Source organism: Montipora foliosa, chromosome 11, assembly GCF_036669935.1.
Source record: "Montipora foliosa isolate CH-2021 chromosome 11, ASM3666993v2, whole genome shotgun sequence".
Lineage (NCBI taxonomy): Eukaryota > Metazoa > Cnidaria > Anthozoa > Scleractinia > Acroporidae > Montipora > Montipora foliosa.
The window spans coordinates 18,902,224-18,919,723 of NC_090879.1; the positions used below are offsets into that span (position 1 = coordinate 18,902,224).

At 39.9% G+C, this 17,500-nt stretch overlaps 2 protein-coding genes and 2 non-coding genes across 6 annotated transcripts in view; 1 reads left to right on the forward strand and 3 right to left on the reverse strand.

The window, feature by feature from the left end:
• LOC137976513 (helicase domino-like) overlaps positions 1–12,230 on the reverse strand; it is a 39,686-nt gene extending 27,456 nt beyond the window's left edge. For 2 of the 3 annotated variants that reach the window (XM_068823883.1, XM_068823885.1), the window contains exons 1-17: positions 12,093–12,230; positions 10,045–11,940; positions 9,798–9,938; positions 9,490–9,685; positions 8,565–8,811; positions 8,053–8,145; positions 7,478–7,626; positions 6,734–6,838; positions 6,590–6,657; positions 6,409–6,501; positions 5,987–6,301; positions 5,794–5,904; positions 4,640–4,891; positions 2,361–2,497; positions 1,936–2,002; positions 861–1,823; positions 510–605 (exon numbers count right to left, since the gene is read on the reverse strand). In XM_068823883.1, coding sequence (XP_068679984.1) covers positions 510–605; positions 861–1,823; positions 1,936–2,002; positions 2,361–2,497; positions 4,640–4,891; positions 5,794–5,904; positions 5,987–6,301; positions 6,409–6,501; positions 6,590–6,657; positions 6,734–6,838; positions 7,478–7,626; positions 8,053–8,145; positions 8,565–8,811; positions 9,490–9,685; positions 9,798–9,938; positions 10,045–11,871 — 4,860 coding nt within the window. In that variant the 5' untranslated portion in view covers positions 11,872–11,940; positions 12,093–12,230. Of the gene's footprint in view, positions 1–509; positions 606–860; positions 1,824–1,935; positions 2,003–2,360; positions 2,498–4,639; positions 4,892–5,793; positions 5,905–5,986; positions 6,302–6,408; positions 6,502–6,589; positions 6,658–6,733; positions 6,839–7,477; positions 7,627–8,052; positions 8,146–8,564; positions 8,812–9,489; positions 9,686–9,797; positions 9,939–10,044; positions 12,012–12,092 lie in introns of those variants that run through there. The other variant, XM_068823884.1, reaches the window with a different exon arrangement.
• Positions 350–420, reverse strand: LOC137978116 (small nucleolar RNA SNORD18). Its single transcript, XR_011118121.1, has one exon. It is a non-coding gene; the product is annotated as a small nucleolar RNA SNORD18 (small nucleolar RNA).
• LOC137978117 (small nucleolar RNA SNORD18) lies at positions 691–761 on the reverse strand. Its single transcript, XR_011118122.1, has one exon. It is a non-coding gene; the product is annotated as a small nucleolar RNA SNORD18 (small nucleolar RNA).
• Positions 12,231–12,507: 277 nt separating the features above from the next.
• LOC137975059 (DNA repair and recombination protein RAD54B-like) overlaps positions 12,508–17,500 on the forward strand; it is a 30,878-nt gene continuing 25,885 nt past the window's right edge. Inside the window, exons 1-7 of the mRNA XM_068822099.1 lie at positions 12,508–12,767; positions 14,076–14,292; positions 15,911–15,959; positions 16,089–16,110; positions 16,830–16,851; positions 16,952–17,006; positions 17,373–17,460. Of these exons, the coding sequence (XP_068678200.1) occupies positions 12,615–12,767; positions 14,076–14,292; positions 15,911–15,959; positions 16,089–16,110; positions 16,830–16,851; positions 16,952–17,006; positions 17,373–17,460 (606 nt within the window). The 5' untranslated portion in view covers positions 12,508–12,614. The remainder of the gene's footprint in view (positions 12,768–14,075; positions 14,293–15,910; positions 15,960–16,088; positions 16,111–16,829; positions 16,852–16,951; positions 17,007–17,372; positions 17,461–17,500) is intronic.

Sequence of the window (17,500 nt, forward strand, 5' to 3'; positions counted from 1 at the left end):
AAACGTTTCGGAAGAAAGCGCGAAAACGTCCAGGAGGACGTGTAGATCGTGTCGTATTACACCACGTACTTGGACGACCGCTGACCAAAAACCGCTGACCACCACTTTGGCTTTTGCCGTGAGCGATTTGCTTTTCCCATGAGGAATTCTGAATAGTGTCGACTGTGTTTGTTTTTGTCATGAATGTTAGTGGTTTGCCGGAAAAAATTTGAATTTGTTGTTGTGAATTTTATTTTGCCGTGACAGTTGTGGGCCACCATATCTAGTAGATCATAGGCAAGAACCAATCAAAATGTGAGAATAAATTGGATTATTATAGAGAAAGTAATGTCATCAGTGGTTGTGCTGTCAGCTCAGAACTTCAAATGTTCTCACAGATATTCAAAAACACGGACCTGAAGTTAAACTCATCACATGCTGACAAAATGGCAACAGTTTGATTGCCATGCACAGCCAGCCCTCAAGGTAAGTCTTTGCTTACAATCTAACAATATTGTTTAACCACATACCAAATAGAAAGGTGAATCTTTGCCAACATGTGACACACATGGAGCAGGGAGTGAAACTTTGCTGTCCAAAGCAATTCTTTTATCCACGAGACTCTCCTATAAATTGGAAAGGACTATATTAAAATTTCAAAAAGCAACAAAGAAAAACTCTTGAAAATAGTGCCATCATTAGTTGTGCTGTCAGCTCAGAACTTCAAATGTTCTCACAGATGTTCAAAAACACGGACCTGAAGTTAAACTCATCACGTGCTGACCAAAAGAACAGTACAGATTTTCATGCACAGAGGCAGCCTTTAATTTCGATACCGCAAGTCTTTGCCTACTATCTACCAGTATTGTTTAACCACATACCAAATAGAATGGTGAATCTTTGCTGACATGTGACATGGATGGAGCAGGGAGTGAAGATTTGTTGTCCAAAGCAATTCTCTTATTGGGCGACACAGACACAGATTTTGTCTCTGGATAAGAAAGTCTACTTGTAGTACTGCTATCTTGTACAGCTTGTGGTCGTGACTGAGAAACTGGAAAGTTTGCATTACCAGACACAAATGTTCGTGATTCCGCTGTAGAGCTGCTGACAACAGGAGATGACCACGATGGATGTGATGGTAAAGGTTGACGCTGGGCATCAAACCCAGCCCCATGTCCTGGATATGGTGGAGGTGGTGCCCTTCCAAATCCAGCCATGAGCAACCTTGATGCTGAGAAACTACCAGCACTTCCAGCGCTGTGACGAGTGGAATAGCCATGCTGACCTTCTGGCATGGCAGGCTGCAGTCTACTGGTAGCTGATCCTACGTAACTAGGACGAGGATAGCCCATCACTTCAGGAGACAACCCATGAGGCACACTGTGGGATAAATTTGCTGGTGGGTAGGCTGTTGGTATCCTATGATGTGGATGAGCAGGGTAAGGAGGAGGAGGAACGGACGGCATATGCTGATCAGCTTGATGAACACTATTAGAGACGTCTGCCCTAACACCTGTATATGATGTGAGAGGATGCCCAGACATTGAAATTCTTCTTAGTTTCACTGGAGGAACCAAACGTCTGGTTGGTTCTGGGTACGAGTCAATTTCAACGATCATCTGTGAAGGCGTTTGAAGTGACTGAGTGCGATAAGCTGTATAGCTTGTAACTGTCCTCTCAATGTCAGATATACACAAGTTCAGGTAGCCAAAATTCACTTGCTTCAGCGGATTGTAATCCATAGCTTTCAGCACTAATGAAGCAGTGTAAAACACAATGCCTTCCATGTGGAATGGTGAAACTGTTGGTCTGGGCTCAAACAGATCTGGATGATTACACACCTGAACAGAAATATAATTATAATACCAGTTATATAAAATTGGCAGTGATCAGCATTGCTAAATGCACAATAGACATGTAGGAGTTGAAGGGATTAAGGGATGACAGAGATACCTTACGAAGTTGCATGAGAATGTTGATCACACTGAGAAAATGACCAGATTCCAAGGTTTCTTTTGTCCTAAATCAAAAGAGACACATTAACTGTCAACAGCCAAAAGAAGCAGTGCAAACAATTCTTGCAAATGCAAGAAGTTGGGTAACCTAACGGTCGCCCAGGGTGCCTTACTTGCGAGCGCGGGCGACCAAATTTCTGAACGAGTAGCCTGAATGGGCGCCTAACTTATCACAAGGTGATTCATCCTTGTAGTTAATTTAAAATGACTCGGGCTACTAATTTTTTAATGTTGGAAGGCCGAGGGGCTCACAAAAAAGTTCCTTAGGCAGCAGCCTTGGGTAACCATAGCAAAAAAGAAGCCTACATAACAATGCCACTTTTAAAGTAAAGAGAAAGCTTTCTTTACAAGTGTAATACTTACTTAGCTTTTGACATAAAGTCATCATAAAGATAACGCTGCCTTTTTGATAGACGACACCGGACCAAGTGTTCATATTTCTTTGGCATCTGGGTTTCAACCTCCTGCTTAAGCCTCCTCAAAAGAAAAGGGCGTAGAACCTGCAAAAATAACAAAATTATGTTATCATAAACAGTATCACAACAGAAGCATACATGTGAACTGGTTCAAGGTATCAACTCAAGGTGTTGCTCTAACAAAAAATTAGGAGGCCCTTCACACTCGCAACTATGGCAGCTCAGGTTATCAGCTCTTGTGTTCTGGGGTAAAATGGGAAGAATTGGCAAAAATTGTCCTTCATACAGTCTTGAATTTGGCCTTGTGCACGGTATTGGTGTTCCAGGCTGTTACAAAATACCTACCACTAAACTAAGCGCTTGATTTTAAGATTACCTTACTGTAATAATCTGAAAACAGAAATAGAAAGTAAATTTCATGTGCATTTAGCTGGTAAAAAGAAAGCTTGAAAATATCTTTCTGTTTTCAATTAAGAACAAAATAAAAACCCGCATTTGAAATCAGTGAGAAAAACAGCAGTGAATGCAATTGAGATGTTTGTGTAAATATTTTCTTTCTGTCACGATATCGCCCAAGAACCTTAAAAATTTAGGTGCACATTAGTTGGACAATACCCTTGGAAACATTCATCCACAGACTGAGTATTTTTAGAGTAATAGTGGTAGAACTAGCATTACGCTACTAGTTTTTGCACTAATTTTTAAACATCACGCCAAAAATAAATTTCTCGTTTTGCTTAGCGTTCAAATGGTTTGATATATGGTTTGGTTCGTTTGGTTCATTTCGTGTTTTGTACAGCACTTGGTTTCCTTCATTTTAATTGTTCCTCTAAAATATTTCTTTTGTACATAACCCAAAATAAACGTTAAAATTCCACTTTTTGAAAAGCTGTGAAAAGTGCGCAAACAAAACAGTTACCTCATTCTCCTTCACTGAACAAAGTTAGGTTGCCTAGCATGTGACAATTTTTACTCAGTATGTGACCAATTCTCTCACGCAAAGTACAAACTTTGAAAGGCTCGAAACCTTTGAAACGCTTTAAACCTTTTCTTTCCATCCTTTCAAATGATAGCTGCCGTGAACCAAACGAACGATAGAAAGTATGAAACGATACAAACAATGTTAAAAGTGTGATGTTTTGGGTCAAAATGCAAAGCACCCGATGAAAAAATTTTCCGATTCCACCAACTTTTCAGACAAACACTTTGTAACATAGAAATAACAGCAAAAAGTCTGCTATTGTCAGTAACGAACGTTTGACAACCAATAACGTGTGCAAGGTCATTATTGAAATAGGACTGTGGGTAGGTTACTATGGGCATATTTGCTAGTGAACCCACTTCAGGTGTTCGAGTGGGGTTAGGGTACAGTGGAACAGTAGCACCTCAATGGGGCACACAATATGACTTTCTTTCAGGGCACAAGTATGTCTTCTTAAAAAGGCTGCCTTGAAAGTCATACTGTCACCAAATCCTCTACCACTCTAGTACAATCTTGTGCTCGTCTGAAGAATTTTAAGTTCCCAGGGTGTCAGTGCATGACCTGTAAGTAATTTTTATCTATTTTCTTTACTTTTCAATAGTTTCTTAAAAAATTAATTTATTAATATTATGACATTTGTATATGCATACTTCATTCTTTATCTTGTTTTATATTCTACTAGGATTTTCAAGCGTTTTTAACATGAGCCTCTGGCTCGGAAGATTGTGCTTTCAATTCTTATTTCTTCGACATTTAATTGTTATCATTCTTATATCGCACACTGAATCTTACAGCACAGCACAGGCATTACCGCACAGGAACACGGTAGATAACTTGCCAATCACACTTGAAACACTGTTACTCTCGACAGGTTCCACTGAATGCCTGAAATACTCTTACATACAGTGGGTTTTAAAAGAGTTCTTAATCTTGGCCACGTGAGATTACTACATAGTAAACATTCCTATGCAATATTGGATTGTGGCCACTAGAATGGTGCACGACTCAACACAAGAAGAGAAGACAACCAGAGCTTCGGATAAATTTGAGAAGTTGAATGCCCACAGCAAATCTGAGTTCAATACCAGTGGGTCTCACATCTCTGTCAATTGTCAGGTCAGAGGCCTACCTCTATTGGAGGTTTTACCCAAGACATCTCCCTTTTCTGAAACACTGAAATATCCATCTGGAAGAGAGCACTGTAATCATTTTCAGTGGGTCTTAATCCTAGCTCTAAGGCTTACTTTATGAAGTCTCTTTATGAGTCCTTCATTGTATTCCCTGCTTCCTTCAATCATACCAGATAAGGGATTTGAAAACCATTCTTTGAAGTCTTTATGTGATTGAAAGACATGAGGCATTAAGAAGTGCATCAAAGACCACAACTCCATCAAGCTGTTCTGCAGAGGAGTTCCAGTAAGAAGCAATCTGCAGTGACTATTAAAGTTCAGTAGGTACTGCCATCTCTGAGACTTGAAATTCTTGATGTTTTGAGCCTGTAATGAAAAAATGCATTTTATAACAGTAACTGTTTTTTTAACTAGTTTTATGGGAACTAGTCCATCATTCGACTAATGAATTAAGAGATAGCTTCTTCCCCCTTTGAGTTACCTTACACAAGCACCTTGGTTATGAAGAATGCATTTACCACACTGATAAATTAACAAGAGTAAGGTGGGAAAAATTCAATAATTACTAAGGTCAGGTTAAACTCATCTCCAATAGACGAGCTTGGGGAAGGTGCCTTGGGGAAGGTGCCTTGGGTTAGGTGGAGCAACGTGTGATGCAAGCCAAGTGTGCAGGTATCCATGGCAACCCTGAGAGTGGCAACCACCCGGCACCGTCACACTGATAAATCATTGGAAATACTTACCAACCCTATGTACTTCCCAAAGGTCAAACGAAGACAAGAAAGGGTGGGGGAAGTGGGAGCAAAAAGGCACTGAACAATGGCAAGCAAGGCAAGCAAACAGCGACCAAAAACTTAGATGGAATGCAACACAAACCCTCACGCATGGCAGCCGTAAACCGCCGCTGACTGCATTGGCTTAACTTAGCCTAAATTACATTCAGTCACATTTAAACTTGAGACATGAGACAATGCATGCCAAGGGCCTCTCACTCTGAGGCCGATGTGATGGCAGGAGCAGTTGAACAATACAATTCTGAACTTGACAGGGTGCCAATTTTGCTGGGCATGAGATTCCATATCTCTTAGGTAACCTGACAGATGGGTTTGATGCAAGGGTACCAACAGCTATTGTGGTTAACTGGGTTCCCATGGATCCAGCCTGTTTACAAGCTGTATCATCTTCCTTAAGGGCTCCAATGTCCATACTAATCTATTCTTCAGGACTTTCAAATGAATTGAATAATATCTCTGGTGAGTCCTAGTTACCTCATCAAGAATAAAATACTTCCATTTCTTTCTTCTAAATGCTTGGTGGTCTTGAATAACAAGCTTGTATGAAGTGATACAAACATGGAATGCATTTGGTTTGGTCCAGCCCTGTTCAAAGAGATGCAGTTGCAATAAGTGAGTTACCAAATCACCATATCTTTCTTCCCACCACGCAACAATCACAACTGACCTGTCTCTTTGCCTTTCTTTCCTTTTGACTGCCATAGTAAGTCAAGATTTTGAACCCCGGACACCATTTCTTGAACTCCAAGTCCCAATTTAGCATCACAGATGTGGGCACCACAACTAAGTGAGGGCCCCACACACCCTTTTCACAAGCAAGGTGTGCCAGGAGTGATATCGTCTGGATTGTTTTACCCAACCCCATCTCATCTGCAAGGATGCCATTCAGGTGTTTCTCATGCATTGTAACCAACCAGTCAAGTCCAATCAGCTGATATTCGCGCAGGGTTCCACGCAGAAGGAATGGTACTTTGGTCTTGATCTGAACAACAACAATTAATGCTTTTCACAACAAAGTACTTTTTCCCCAATAAACCACAGCAACTAAATTTTAAAATTTGAAATTAGACAAAGTGGTGTGATACTTACTTCAGTAGTTTCCAAAGTAAACCCACGTGGCTGTAAGCTCTGAGCTGTTGCAGCTGCGTCTGTGAGTTCTTGGTCTGGGTCTGAATCTGCACTCTGTGAAATAATTTTAAAACAATTAACCCTTAGTAACAACTAAGAAAAATGAACTTCTAACACAGAGGTACGGAGGAAGCAAACAAACCTGTGATTCATTAGCATTTCTCTGATCTGCTTGTGCAAGATATTCCAATCCTTCCTCATCACTGATCTCTGAGAACCAGAAGATGCATTAATTAAGCACCACAAAATGGACTCTTAATACGAACACAACACTGACACCTTCTACCTTCTTCTGAAGATTCTTGAGAGCTCTCTCCATCACTTTGCAAATCTGTGGACTCGTTTTCAGCAGCAGCATACATCTTCATCAGTTCTTCAATTGGCATCTCCCCTAGAAACAAGCAGAGTGATAAGTGCCAAGAAACACGCTGTCAACCAAAATTGCCTTAGCAATGAAGATGACAAGAGTGTGTTATTTTTTTTAATGATTAAGACAAAATACATTTAATGTATTTAACCCTTTGACGCCCAAACCGGCCATACAGTATTTTACTCTGTCTAACGCCGACGATTTTACTCATTAACGGGGAACCCCGGAGTCGATGGGTTAAGGTGTTGTTCCCGAGAGCAACCATTGCTTTGCCAGATATTTCATGTTCATAGCTTTCTTAATAGCTCCTTCGTCTGGGCTGTGTAATGGGAGCAGTGATGGCGCAGTGGTGAGACCACTCACCAACATGGCTGGGTTCAATTACGAGACTCAAGTGTCATTTGTGGGTTGAGTTTGTTGGTTCTCTACTCTGCTCTGAGAGGTTTTTCACTGGGTACTCCAGTTTTCCCCTCTCCTCAAAAAAACCAATGGATGATTTCAATGTCCAGTGTCCTAAATTCTAGCACCAGCACTAGAAGACTTGGCACTTAAATAAAGTTCATCATTATTTTTATTTAAAACACCTTGGAAGTCCTTCAGTAACTTACACATGGCCACTAAAAACAGCAAAAACAGGGATTAAAATATTCTTCTGTATACCTTCTTTCTGAAGGTTGTCTATCTCATTTTTGTGGTCAGTGTCTTCCTCCATCCTCTCTTCCTCATCTAGAGTCTGTTCATCATCATCCTCTGTTCCTGCTGTAACTACAAACTCTTCATCAGCTTCCATTGTCTCAACCTTTGCCTTCCTGAAAGGTAAACAGCAGCTCAAAATAGCAAAAAGCCCTGCCATTTTGCTTGTCACGAGAACTAACTGGTTCCAAACATAGTTCAACAACTGCATCCCTGAATAGAAATTGGTGCATTCAAGCCTGAATTTTTCAGGATTCATTTCACTGAGCACTGCTTAAGTAAACTGCAAGGATCATTTCAAGACTTAACATCCCTTTATAAAAATGCCTTTTCCATAATCATTCTTTACTTTTAGCCTGATTTATTCATTCGATGTATTTTATCCACTTCTACTTGTAGGTTACTTAAGTATTAGCTAGCCACACACAACCCCTGAAGCATGTAATACTTTTATTCTCATAGTGTTTAAATAAAAGGATCTTACTTTACTTTCATTGGACAGCATGCTTTCCTGTTTAAAATTTGGACAAGCCTTCACCTACCTTTCCTGTGCAGACTTCTGCCATTCCTTGGTAACCTGGTCTTCATCATTGCCCTCAATATCAACTTCAATGTCACTGTCATCACTTTCTTTGCTGAAAAAAACAATGTTCCATGCAGATACAGAGTACAAGTTATAAGAACAAAGTAACAATTATTCTTTGTAACATCCCACAGTGGAAAATAACACCATAGTCTGGATAAAAAATTGTGACGAATAACACTACTGTAAACAGCAAGTCTATAATTGAAGCTCTTCAAATAATTATTTTGTAGCTGCCAACAGGTACCACTGACGTGTGATAGGCAAAAGTCAAAAGGTTTTACAAGAGCCCATTCGATCTGGCCAGGCAATGCAAAGCCCTAACATTTATAAAGAATTCTTAGGAGATAGGTCGCAGTTACTGGCCACTGAACTCTTGTGACTTAAATTAAAAATCTAGAGTGTCAGAGGATACCTTGAGTGAACTCAGAACGAAATCAAAAGAGTAATCACCCACAAACCAGTTCCTACCTAGATGCTTCACTTTCTTCATCATATGATGACTCATCATCACTTCCTTCTGATCCACTTTGCTCACTCCTGTCTTCCAGAATCTCAGGTGGCAAGTTCTCTAAAAGTTCTTCCAGAGGAATTTCACTTTCTTGACGTAGCATCTCTAACTCTTTCTCTCTGGACATTGTTTCTCCCTGTGCTTCTTCAGCATCTATGGTCTCTTCATCATCAAGTTCCTCAGCAAGCTCAAACTCGCCATCACCACCTTAAATATCGACCAGCTCATACAATTATAACTTAACCCATTGACACCTAAACCTGCCATAGCCGGCAGCGCGCAATGACCCCTGAATTACCTAAACAAGCCGTAACCAGCCGAACAAAATGGCGTCTTGATCAGAGTTGATCTTAGACCTCTACCCAGTCTCCCTTAGGAAATCTAAATTTTTTGTTGTTATGGAGATTTAGTAGGATAATTGACCAATCATTTGTCGCCTTGTGAGCATGTTTTGACAGCTGATAAGAGACCCCACAAGGGCTGGCTTTTTGCCCTTTTGCCCTTTTGATCGCGCGATCAAATTACGCGAAGACAACAGCCAATGCGCCAGATAACGCATCAAACGATGGGGATATTCATGCTAGGGATCTAAGGGATCTTTTATGAATCACTTTTTAGCAATATTTTTACATATCTGGTAGTTCACTGTTTCTTCTTCAAGGTGAACTTAATTCTAGAACTCAGTATCTTGTGTACATTTACTGCGCATATGGTTTATTTTTAACGCTCGCTTTCCAATGCAAAACCTCGAATATTTTCCAAGTTATCTTGCACACACACACAACAGCGCATGCAAATTAGTCCATGGGTTAAATTTCTTTTGTTTGTCAACCTAATAACAAAGCAAACGAGAGTAGTTAGAGTTTTCCCCGTGTCACTACGTACCTTCTGCTCTAGAGGACGCAGGTGATGAGGGTCCAGTAGAAACTGCAGAAGCAGGACCACTAGATGGTGGCACAGCAAGGCTCTCAGCTAACCATGATGAATACTTCTCAGTTTGATCCACAATGAAATTTAACTGCAAGTCAAGAGCTTTTTTCCTGTTCTCTTCCAACCTACTTTGAACTTTGTACTGCACGACCTTAAAACAAAAAAATATATATTGAGCAACAGTCCCCATTAACATTTATTACAATTCACACTTGAGAGTTCCATGAGCGGATTTAATATTTTAACAAAAAAGAATCAATAACCTTCTCAACAGAAGACCAGAACTGCTTGATTTCCTTGGCAATGCTTGCAGCAATTTTCTTCAAGCGAACTGACTCCTCCTTTTCTGCTTTTACTTCCTTGCTTTTTTGCTCTTGATGGTACTTTAAAACAGCTCTGGATATCTGCAAAATGAGAAAGGCCTCTGTAGAGTACCTGACTGCCAAAGTGCAATTTGAAAAAAAAAAATTTTAAGACTGCATTGGTTTTGCATAAATCAAAACTTCATACCTTCTTACAAATTCCTCTTTTCCATCTTCTCTCCTGTGCAAAGTCAGTTGCTAACCAATGCATCTCCTCCAGGAGATAGTCCCAATGTGCTTTGCACCTGTTTGTCTCTTGGACTTTAGGAAGGCGAGTCAAAGACCAGAGGCCTTCCTTACGCAATTCTGCAACTCTCTTCAACACCTCAGCTTCCTTCTTAGCTTCAACTGCAATACCTTCCTGAGAGCTAAATGAGTGTTCAAGTACTGATGTCAAGGATTGCCCTCGTGTGTTTAATGGCTGTCTTGCTCCCAGGGGGGCCACAGTAGGTCCATTTGCGATTGTTTGGTTTTGCACTCCTGAGTGAATTACAGTGCCACTGGAAACAACATGGTTATTCTGAACAGGAAGAAGGACGGCAGAATCACCCTCAAAATGATTATTCCCTTGGCTAGGTTGTATGTTTAATTCTAAAGGAGGATTTGGTAAAGACACTGATCTGACCAATGGAGGAGCTGTGTTAACCACACTTGATCTTGGAACAGGTTGGTGTCCAGTAAATGGAGAAACATTTGGTGCAATTCCGTCAGAAATTTGTGATTGATAACTGGGGTTTGTATTAAAGTTGCCAGGAACTGTCTTTCGAGGATCAAGACCAGCTTGTTCATAAACCTGCCTCTGCAATGCCGCATAGTTTACAGCTGTAGAGTTATTTCCATCACCCTGTTGAGGCCAAATGAAACCTTGAGAAAACCTTGAAGATGGCGAGCCAGTGATTGTTGAAAGAGTAGGATTTGCACCAGAGGTATCATCTAAACGATTTGAGTTAAGAAACGTCATGAACTGTGGAGTAGTCCTTTTTTTCCAAATCAGAAAATCCATCATGTTACCTCCAGTCTGAAGAAAATAAAATTCTTGCAGCTTCTCCCGATAATTAGCCTTTAAGGTTTCCAGTTCACTATTATAACATCCTATCACAAGCTGACGCAATTTTGCTATTTCTGACAAATTAGATGGCAATCCAGAAGATCTGTCTCCTCTGTTTGCTACTCCATGGCTTCTGCCCATGCTTATACCACCATGTGGATTCAAAGAACTTGCAGCAGGTTGATTACGTCCAGGTGACGGCTGATTTGGAAACAAAGTTGGACTTTGTAACGGAGGAGTCCTTTGTGGTGGGTTGTATCCGTGATGATGTATGGTGCCACCCGGGGAAGGCCCTCCACCGCTATAAACAAACTGTTGTTCCCTAGGGTTTGAAAAAGATTCAGATGAATAATGGTGTTGAAAGTTCGAGTCTGCAGGGCTTAACTGAGATGAATCTGGAATTCCAGGATAAAATTCTGGAGTTTTAAGGCCAGAGCCTCTTGGACTAACTGAGCCAGGTCCACAAGATAGTGTGTAAGTCACACTGCTTGGTGTTGCACATGAAGGCGTACAAGGTGGAGCAGAGGGAGAAGGTGCTGGCGATATGTGCATAGGTGAAGACGTCTGATAATGTGATGGTGAAAGGACTGCATGAGGAAATGGTGATCGTGGAGACATTTCCCCTGTGGTCCCCACAGGTTGACTGAAACTCCTCTGAAAGCCATGGTGGGGGTAATTCAAACTTCTATGAGGGCTGACAGGCTGAACGGACCGAGTTGGACTTGGAGAAGTACTGACACCATGAGATCCCAGGTATTGGAACGAGCTTTGAGAGTATGGCGAAGTAGGTATACTCTCGACGTCCAAAGGCCTGGCTATTTTAATATCACTACTATGATGTCTTTCAAAGTCATGAGATGGCGTCCTTCGAACTCTTCTGCGGGGAGTTTCATCGTGATATTGCGACGATTCGCTTGTTCGTCGCATCACCTCGACTCCGTGAAGTGGTTGTTGGACATAATATTTCTATCTTTTGACGAAGACGTGAAAAGCATCCTGCAAAAGGGAATACACTTTCTGTCAACTTTATTCAAGGAAGAGCATGCGCGACTTTGCCGCCATCTTGTTTCTTTCAAGCGTACAACACCGTTGACTGAATCCAGAAAATTAGTAAGTTAAATCAAGCCATCCACTCGAAATTTACTCACAGATTTATCCATTGAAAAATGTTCAATATTTTGCTGTATTTTCTAAGGCGTACTTCGCACTCTGATGCATCAAAAGTTCCACAATTCGCCTTCACAAGCCCAACCGAAAATCCACCTCCACAAGAGATTTGATATGCGCTGCACCACCAACCATCCAGAGAGCATGATGGGACAGTCTTCATCATAAAGGAGGCGTGGTGCCCCAGCATAAAAAAGGATGATGAAACGTGGCAAGGCCAGGGCGATGAAAAGTTGTTGCAGAAACTCTTTATGACTTTAAACAACTAGTTTTCCTTAAGAGCTGTAAACGATTATCAGAATGCTCTTGGAGTCCTGTTAACTGAAAAAAATGTAAAAACCAAATAGACATGAGCGTCCATTGGCAGCGACCCACGGTCTCTACACCAAGACGAGGCTACACTCGCTTGGAAATGGCGCGAAACAGCTCAAAATTGAACACGGTTCTTGTAATAATGTGATTGTAGATAAATAAATATTTTCAACGGTTTATCTAGAAACACAATGAGACGTTCTGCTGCTCCTTCGGTCAGAGCTGCGAAAAAACTGAAGTTACAGACTGCTTACCTTGCTGAAAATAATGCCAATGCTATTGAGAATTCGAAAAAAATTGCTTCAACCGCGCTTGAAACTTTGCAGCTTGCTGGTCGAGCACAGGTGAGATCATTTTCAAAACAATATTAAATTATTGTTCTGAACGAAAAAGAATTTTTTTCCGGTTGTACATGGTCGAGAATCGTTATTTCAGTGGAACAATTCGTTGTAATCTTTATTAATCCAGTCGCAAGGTATTGCATTTTTTGCCATCTTGCGTTGTAATATAGCTTACTTTCACCGGCATATAAGACCTAAGTTAATTTGCTACTTAAAAAAGAAGAGAGGTTTGTTATGTTGCTTACCATATCCGGGGGCACGTTTTGCACACAGCGCATAGATTCCAAGTCCCCAGATTGGATTGGGAATCTCCCCATTTAATGTGCCTCGTGCCGTCTAAACAATAAATTTCTTAGATTTACAGGGATTTTCACTGTTTATAGGCAGTTAATGGGGTGAAATCTCTTATGATTTTCAAGTTTGCAAACAACTGAGCTAAAGAAGGCATCGTTTCCAAATGCCAATCAACCTTTGATTTCAGGACAGGACTTTTGGTCCTACCGGTATTTCTTTTTGTAGCACTGCACAAATTACATGTTTTCCTGCAAGTTAGTCGTTTTAAAACTACTTATGCCTTAATTTAACACCAATACACCCATCACTTCTAAGGTGGCTCAAACCAGTTTCAATACTTGAAAGAAACGTTCTTATTAGAAGGATTGACACTACAACACTTCATCACATAACAGCAATGTTATGGTACCATATCAAACACCAATTATTGCTGAAAAAGATTCGGTCATTTTTGTGAAGAAAAACTTACCAATTTGGCAAACAGGAAAGCCTGCAAAAACAACCCATATTTTGGCTTCAGCTGCTCATATCTCAAAAATGCACTCGGTGACCCCCCCTTTTTAATTCTGAAATGTAATAATCAGCATACCAGAATGAAACTTTCTGCAAAGTAAAAAAAATCTGTGGAGCAGATTCAGACCAACCTTAAATAATTGAAAATTGAAGGTGGCTCTGAATCCGCTCCACATATTTTTTCCAACTTTGCAGAGTTTCATCTTGGCCTCCTGATCACTTTTGTGCACGAAAAAATTAGGGTCACAAAGTTCGTTTTTCAGATATGAGCAAGTAAAGCCAAACTATAGGGTGTTTTTGCAAAACTTTCCGGTTGCCATGGTAACTTGTTACGTCTCAAAAATGATTGCATCTTGTTCAGCATTAATTGATGTTTCGCATGGTACCATAACGTCGCTGTTACATGATGAAGTGTTGTAGTGTCACTCCTTCTAATAACAAGGTCTCTTGATAGTGTTGAAACTGGTTTGAGCCACCTTAAGCAGATACAACTTTATATTTCAGGAGAACATTTCAGGGCCTCGTGAAGCCAGTAGTAAATGCGACAATGGGAACAAATTTGATATTAGTGTAAGAGTTGAGCCTCTTACAACTGAAAGACAAGTACTGCCAATAGAGAAGTCATCAAATCCTTCTGGTTGCACTTCTCTACCTAAACATAACAACAAACTGCCTTTCAAGTCTCCCTTTTGCTCCATGTCAAAGGAAAAAAATTCTTCTGGTGAGCTTTATAAAATTATATACTGTGATGCATGTACTTTTAGAGATGATGATAATAATAATGACAATAATAATGAACTTTATTTAAGGGTCAAGTGTATTTAGTGCTAGGCTCCTTGCTTATTTGTGGTCCAGTGCTAAATACACTTGACCCTTACTGGCTGCACTGTACAGAAATCAAATCAAATCAACTCTTATCAAATTGTAGGTTGTTTCTTGCAGAGAGGGGAAAACTGGAGTATCCAGAAAAAAAAACCTCTTAGAGCAGAGCAGAGAACCAAGAAACTCAACCCAAATGTGACTCTAAGTGTGGGAATCGAACCCGGGCCACGCTGGTGGGACACAAGTGCTATCACCACTGCACCATTCATGCTCCCGAGAGGGACCGTATCCCCTTTGTATCAATCTCAATACTTGTAGCTTATACAGTTTTCAGGCATTTTTTTGAAGTGAAATTTTGTTTACTGATCTTATCCCTGTTCTTCCTAAGAGTGCTACTGATAGATTTTTTCTCTGACTCAGACATCACACTACCAACCACTTGTCTGTGGGAAACTCCTTCGGGGCAAAAGGGTTCACGAACATAACATGATATGTTTATTCAAGATGTTGTGAAATATGGGGCGGGGTGGGAAGAAGCTTGAAAATTTTCATTATTTCATGATTCCAGTAGAAGAGAACTCACTAGGGAGCTTAAGCACGCGCGTTTTTGAGACGTGGACGGCAACCGGAAGAGAACATTTAGCGTGCCAGGGCAGTGGTGTCTCCCAGATTTTTACACTAATCATCTCTAATGGAGAAAAGATACTTAGCAATGTAAGTGTGGTTGTGCGAAAACAGCTCACTTCCGGTTGCCATCCGCGTCTCAAAAATGCGCGTACTTAAGCTCCCTACTATTTCATTGAAAAAATTCACTTCTTCTGGTCAACAAATCGATTATTCCATTCTTTCTCCTTACTCTCCCCCCCCCCCCCCTCTAAATAAAATGAAATAAAATCAGATACAAAATACATCTTGAAAAGGAAATACAAGAGGTTGTCCCTATGACCTTTTCCTTGTTACATGCATAGAGAGTCAAGCTACACTAAATGAAATGATCATATATATATATAGGGGAGCAGGGATGGTGCAGTGGTGAGAACACTCGCCTCCCACCAATGTGACCCAATGCCATAAGTGGGGTTGAGTTTGTGTTGGTTCTCTACTCTGCTCCGAGGGTTTTTCTCCAGGTCCTGAGGTTTTCCCCCTTCAGAAAAAACCAACATACAGCTGATTCCAGGGAACTGTAAGCTGTGCTCCAAGGTCACATGTGGACTCTATAGCGGCAGCAAGAGGCACCATAATATGCTTTCGGTTTGACTTTGTTGAGCTGCGTCATTGCTGTAATTGCGACGGCAATTAGCTTGACAATTATTTATTATCATTGTTATTATTATTATTATTATTATTATTATTATTATTATTATTATTATTATTATATATGTATGTACAGTCAAGGCCTACACAAGATAAATACTATGCTGTGATGCTATAGGCATATACTTGCATACAATGTGTTATGTACCTGGGAGGCTGAGTTTTACTAGAGTCACTCTTGTTGAAACATTGGTTTCTTTTAGGAACCCATGATGAAAAAGAAAATGTATCTTGCTATTTTAATGTTGTTTGGTAAGTTTAATGTAACAATCCAAATGGATAGATTTTTGTTCTTTGAGGTGAATTACTATTTTTTCATTATTTGAATGTCATCTTATACAAATTATATGGTAGTTTTAATTCTTTGTTTTCTTATTTTAGGGGGAAAATTTCAAAGAAAAAAGTATGATTGATTTGCTTGTTTCTCCTTAAATTACAATAATAATTAGGAAATATCATTTTGTACTTTTTGAGCTAGTAAAAAGCTGCACCTTATTCTTATATTACCGGTAACACATGTACATGTAAGTTATGGTTCAGTTGGGAAATTGTTACAGTCAAGTAAGTCTATACTAGCTAACCTCGTTTCATGATCAACCCTCAACAAACAACCAGTTTCCGAAACTACAAACAATTTTTACACGGTCACTGCTGTTATTGCAACCCTGTTGTAAGTGACAGTGACCATCTAACTTCAGAAAAAAAAAACTTGCCTTTGAGTGGGGTAAGCGGCATAGAGTGTTCCGTCAATCGTTGTCTGTATCCACATTCTCTTAATTTGTAGTCAATCATTCAGAAACATGGTATATATATGAGATTGTCAATCAAATAGAGACTAACCATTGCATTTGGAGAATTTAAACATATTTTAGTCCCTTTTTCACAATATTATCAAAACTGCTGAAAATTTGTTTGTATCTACTGAGTTATAAATCAACCACTACAGGGAGATTAAAATGCTGTCATTTCAAATGTTAGCCCTTTTTCAACACTCCCAACTCAGCATATTACAAATAAAATTCTATTCTTCACTTACCTACCAATGCAGCACCACAATACATACCATAATATTGTAGATGATTAAAGGTGCAACTGTTTTTTCTTCTTCTTTTTTGTTTCCAGCATAAGAAGTGGGAAGGAGATGGTGAGTGATGCAAACTTTTAATGTGACATGTTGAGTCACTGATCACCTTGTTAATTTGTTGTATTGATGTCCATTTTTTCTCTTCTTTCTTTGCCATCAGGAATTCTTATCACAAAGGGACGGGTAGCATATTTAAAAGATGTGGAGGGGAAAGAGTAAGTTGAATTTTGTTTCATTAGTTTATACTTCTTCTCTTCAGTGATCTGACAGTACCAGCTAGCAAGATTTTTTTAGTTACTGTAATGAAAATAATATGCATATTGAAACTCCAGTTAAGTATTTAGCTTTGTATAGTGCTGCAGTTTGCTTTATGAATTTGTTGTCATGCTATAATGTGCAAGTGACTGCTCTTAGGCCTGAAATACAACAAGTATGGACTTCTGTCCTCACAAATTAAGTAGCCGACTTCACAAAATCTAGATATAATTGCTAGTATTAACCACAGCTTGACCCATTCAGAATTGTTGTTGGCACTTTGCCTCTTAAGCTCATCTTGAATAAATGTGTTGGACAAATTTTAGAATTGCTAAGAGCAGTGGTTATAAATCATCTGAGCTGGAATCTCTTCAGGAAGGCAACACACTATGCATTGGTGGAAAAGAAATTGAGGTAAGAGTTGTATTCATCATCATCATTATCATCATCGCAA